General features: G+C 44.4%; 1 protein-coding gene across 1 annotated transcript; it reads left to right on the top strand.

Annotated features, from left to right (window-relative positions):
• Window positions 1-69: 69 nt before the first annotated feature.
• LOC119583820 lies at window positions 70-1,811 on the top strand. Its single transcript, XM_037932533.1, has 3 exons — window positions 70-160; window positions 1,045-1,397; window positions 1,502-1,811. Exons 2-3 carry the CDS (start codon window positions 1,060-1,062, stop codon window positions 1,668-1,670), a joined length of 507 nt encoding a protein of 168 aa, XP_037788461.1. The 5' UTR covers window positions 70-160; window positions 1,045-1,059; the 3' UTR covers window positions 1,671-1,811.
• Window positions 1,812-2,500: the final 689 nt, after the last annotated feature.

Below are 2,500 nucleotides of genomic sequence, written 5' to 3'. Positions count from 1 at the left end.
CCTAGCAGCAACAGCCAGCAGTGCCTGTACAAGGGCAACATCACACTGGATGCTGTATATAGGAGCCCGTGATTCTTGGCGTGGCACAGTGCCTCCTCCGCCTTGTGGCTCCTCGGAACACGTATTCATTCTCAGCACTTTCAGCTTTCCTGTAACGAAGGTCTGGATCTCATGTGAATCATTGTCTATCTGTTTATACTTTTATTTACTGATTCATTCATTTATTTAGTCACCTATTTATTATATTTTATGCCACCATCTTCAACGTGAACCGCGTTCATTGCGACAAATGTAGAAAAGGTTTGAATGAGAATTAATAACTTCACAGTGCAAGAGATGTATTTGACTGATTTCGATAAAATCTTCGTCAGAAATACATGTATTTCTGGTGAAGATCAAAACCGATTAGATACATCTCTTGGACTTGTACTTACCTTTCCTATACCATCGTAATTATTATCATTGTTGTTATCATTATTATTCCATTATCATTACTGTCACTATCATCATCAGTACCATCATATCAACGTTATTGCTATTATTATAATCATTAACATAATCGTTAATGTTATCACTATTATTATCATCATTATCATTCTGTTTGTCCAGACAACGTGTGAATCTAGATTAAATTTAAGATGAGAAAAAAGCAGTAGGAAAATTGTTCCTATTGCTAATGTTAATGGTAAATGATCCTTAGATATTGTTCTTAATGATGATAAAGGAGAGTTTTATCTAATTTCATGTGCAATTACAGGCAAAATGATACCTGTGGATACTGCAGATATTAAAAATAAAAGGAGAGGCATTAACGTCAATAACATTTGTGGAAATTTCTTACATAAGAGTGAATTTCCAGCGTTACCAAGGCCTGCTGAATTTACAATCTCTCCCCCTTTGTCTTCCTCGTCTATTCAACCACACAGATCCAGAGGCGATCCCGGAGGACATTGTTAACGTAAGCAGGCCTAATGAGGCAGGTGCCAGAGGTTTCCATCTTTTTTTCCTCCCCCTTCCCAGTATGAGCAGTGCGTGTCTTTACAGGTCCCTTCGGCAGCCATGACTACCATCACCGTCGGATTGTTGGCAGGGACCGCTGGCGGCGCAGGACTCGCCGGTCTGGCCGTCGCAGGAGCTGTAGGTTTGGGCGTCCTGGGTTTGGCCGCCCTCGCCTCCAGGGGTGGAAGGCGCAGACATCGTGGCGGTAGGAGGAGGCACCACCACCGCGGGCGTCGCTCCTCCGTGGAGGTGGACACCGAGTGGAGGATGCAGAATGCCCTCGAGTTGGTGCGAGCGGAGGACGTGACAGGATGCGGCATGAGGCTGGTGTGCGAACTGGCCAGCCAGGAGGAACAGGATCTGGTACAGGAGGAGCTGGCCATCCTGGCACTGCTCGGGTGAGTGCCAGGCGTCCCTTCAAGGCGGCCTTTCAATGTTTCTGATTGAGAAATAGTGCTGGAGGATTTATCTTTTATGCTGATCTACCGTCCCTTCCTTACAGACCCGACGTGAAGCCCGGGGAAGGAGTCCTTCCCCCCGGGGGCGCCAGGGGAGAGTACCTGCAGGCCAGGAGCTTCGGCGGGCGAGGCGGAGACTGCGGCGCCGCCTTCCCCATGTGTCCACTCAACGGCACGCAGCTCATGGACACCGTCATGGCCTACCTGCCCTGAGACGCTCCTGCCGCGTTCGCCCTCTGCCTCATGCTCCCTCACCGTGGGTCTGCACCAAAGACCTCCGCACATACATTTTTGCTTTTCATTGTCATCAAAGAACCCAAATTTTCTATTCGATAAATAAAGCCCGACCAATTATGCCTGTATATTCACTCACCTTCGACCAAAAGACCTACAATGAATACACATATACGACATACAGACACATGAAAAGCAAAAGATAAGAAATGAAACAATAACGCTATTGTTTCATTTCTTGTTGTGGCTGTGTTTCCTTTTCATCTTTGTGTACACGTTACTTATTTGTGTTTTTGGTCAAACAGATATATACCGTCACGCCGCGTTAAGTACCACATGCAAATAATGAATAGTTTGCAACATAATGACTTCCGAGGCTCATGCTAATGAATGTTACCAACATAATGACAAAGCTTTTAGATGAAAAGTGAAAATAGACTCTTTGCATGTTCTGCAAGAAGAAATAAAGCAGAATTATCTCGGAGGCAAATCTCGCTTACATTGATGACCAAATCGAAAAATGTATAATTCAAGTACCAAACGAAAAAAAAAATATTGCTTGTAGATTTAAAGAGCGACGCTTCAAAATGCGTCATTGCTGCAACATACAAGATTAGTCTCAGATCCTCCTCCCCCACGGGCACAATGCAAGGTTAGAGCAGTGGAGAAAAATAAGAGATGATAACTTTATTGCAGTTTATAATGAAAAAATAAAAGGATGAGAATCTTGCCAGCATATTATGTGTTTGCGATTACCTGTCACGTGACCAGGCAGTTTATGACATCTTTAACGCGTAAAACCTTCTCGT

This window comes from Penaeus monodon, chromosome 2, assembly GCF_015228065.2.
Source record: "Penaeus monodon isolate SGIC_2016 chromosome 2, NSTDA_Pmon_1, whole genome shotgun sequence".
Classification (NCBI taxonomy): Eukaryota; Metazoa; Arthropoda; class Malacostraca; order Decapoda; family Penaeidae; genus Penaeus; species Penaeus monodon.
Note: the sequence above shows the minus strand (reverse complement) of the source record. Positions and strands in the feature narration are given on the sequence as shown.